Source organism: Acyrthosiphon pisum, unplaced genomic scaffold (genome assembly GCF_005508785.2).
Source record: "Acyrthosiphon pisum isolate AL4f unplaced genomic scaffold, pea_aphid_22Mar2018_4r6ur Scaffold_4083;HRSCAF=4628, whole genome shotgun sequence".
Lineage (NCBI taxonomy): Eukaryota > Metazoa > Arthropoda > Insecta > Hemiptera > Aphididae > Acyrthosiphon > Acyrthosiphon pisum.
Window position 1 is genome coordinate 1 of NW_021773582.1, and position 1,058 is coordinate 1,058.

Sequence of the window (1,058 nt, forward strand, 5' to 3'; positions counted from 1 at the left end):
TTTTTTGGACGGAAGACTGGTACTGACCAGCAGCCGCATGACTAGCTAACGCGCGTACTGTGCCTGGGCAATAGTCCGTTTGGGAACCGCCGCCGCTAATCACTCCTACACCCGTGAGAGTTTCGAGCAAGCTCGAACAGTGTTGTACGGCCGCCAAGTTACATTCAATTTTACATCTCATACAAATGCAGACTGATCGTGCTATCTTGAACAAACCAAGTTGTGTAATGCAGTCAAATAGTGCATTATTAGATCTAATTTCATTAAAAAAAAAAAAATTGAAGAACTCTCCATGGAGACCCTATTTGCAAAAAATAACAATTTACCTGACATATTGTAAATGATCAACGCCGTGGTTTGTACTCAAGACCAAATGCTCTTGTTTCATATTTTGATCGAAATTCATAAATTGATTTGTAATATTAGTGTACCTCTCTAAAATATAGAGTTTGCTTATTAGTTATTATTTATAAATTCTCTACCTATATTATTATAATGTTCATGCGCCTAATAACAAGTTTATTTTCTTGACTCACATTTAATATTTTTACACCATGTCCACCTAGCCTCATGTCTACTTTTGCATTCGACATAATATTATGTTGCCATATTATGGTTGAGATCATTATTCGATTACTTACATTAATATTTAATTGTATATTACAATAACATCACACTATATTATTTGTATTTTCAATTTTCAATCATAAATTTAGTAATAATATATATTATATTAATATTTCGTAATACTCAGTAACTGCATCGGGATTTTTATCAATAAATCCAAACATAATAATTTCTTCATATAAAAATAGTAGAATTACAAATAATATAATTAACTTTATGGAATTCAAAGAAACCGACATTAGTTTTAAATTTTAATCCGTTTTTCAAGAACAGTACAAGAGTGGTTTTTCAATTCTATGGTTTCGGTTTGGGTTTTGAAAACGGTTTTTTAAGGTCTTAGGTTTCGGTTACGGTTTTTTAACCGGTGTTTCAAAGATTTTGGTTCCGGTTCCAGTTCCGGTGTTCAGAAATGAGAAAACCGCGGTTCTAAC

General features: G+C 32.3%; 1 protein-coding gene across 1 annotated transcript; it reads right to left on the reverse strand.

Annotated features, from left to right (window-relative positions):
• Positions 1–10: 10 nt before the first annotated feature.
• On the reverse strand, positions 11–676 carry LOC107885651 (the record flags this gene model as incomplete). The annotated part of the gene is made up of 2 exons (XM_029492664.1): positions 327–676; positions 11–254 (listed from the first exon to the last, which is right to left on the reverse strand). Coding segments are annotated over exons 1-2 (324 nt in total), but the record flags the coding sequence as incomplete, so codon positions are not given.
• Positions 677–1,058: the final 382 nt, after the last annotated feature.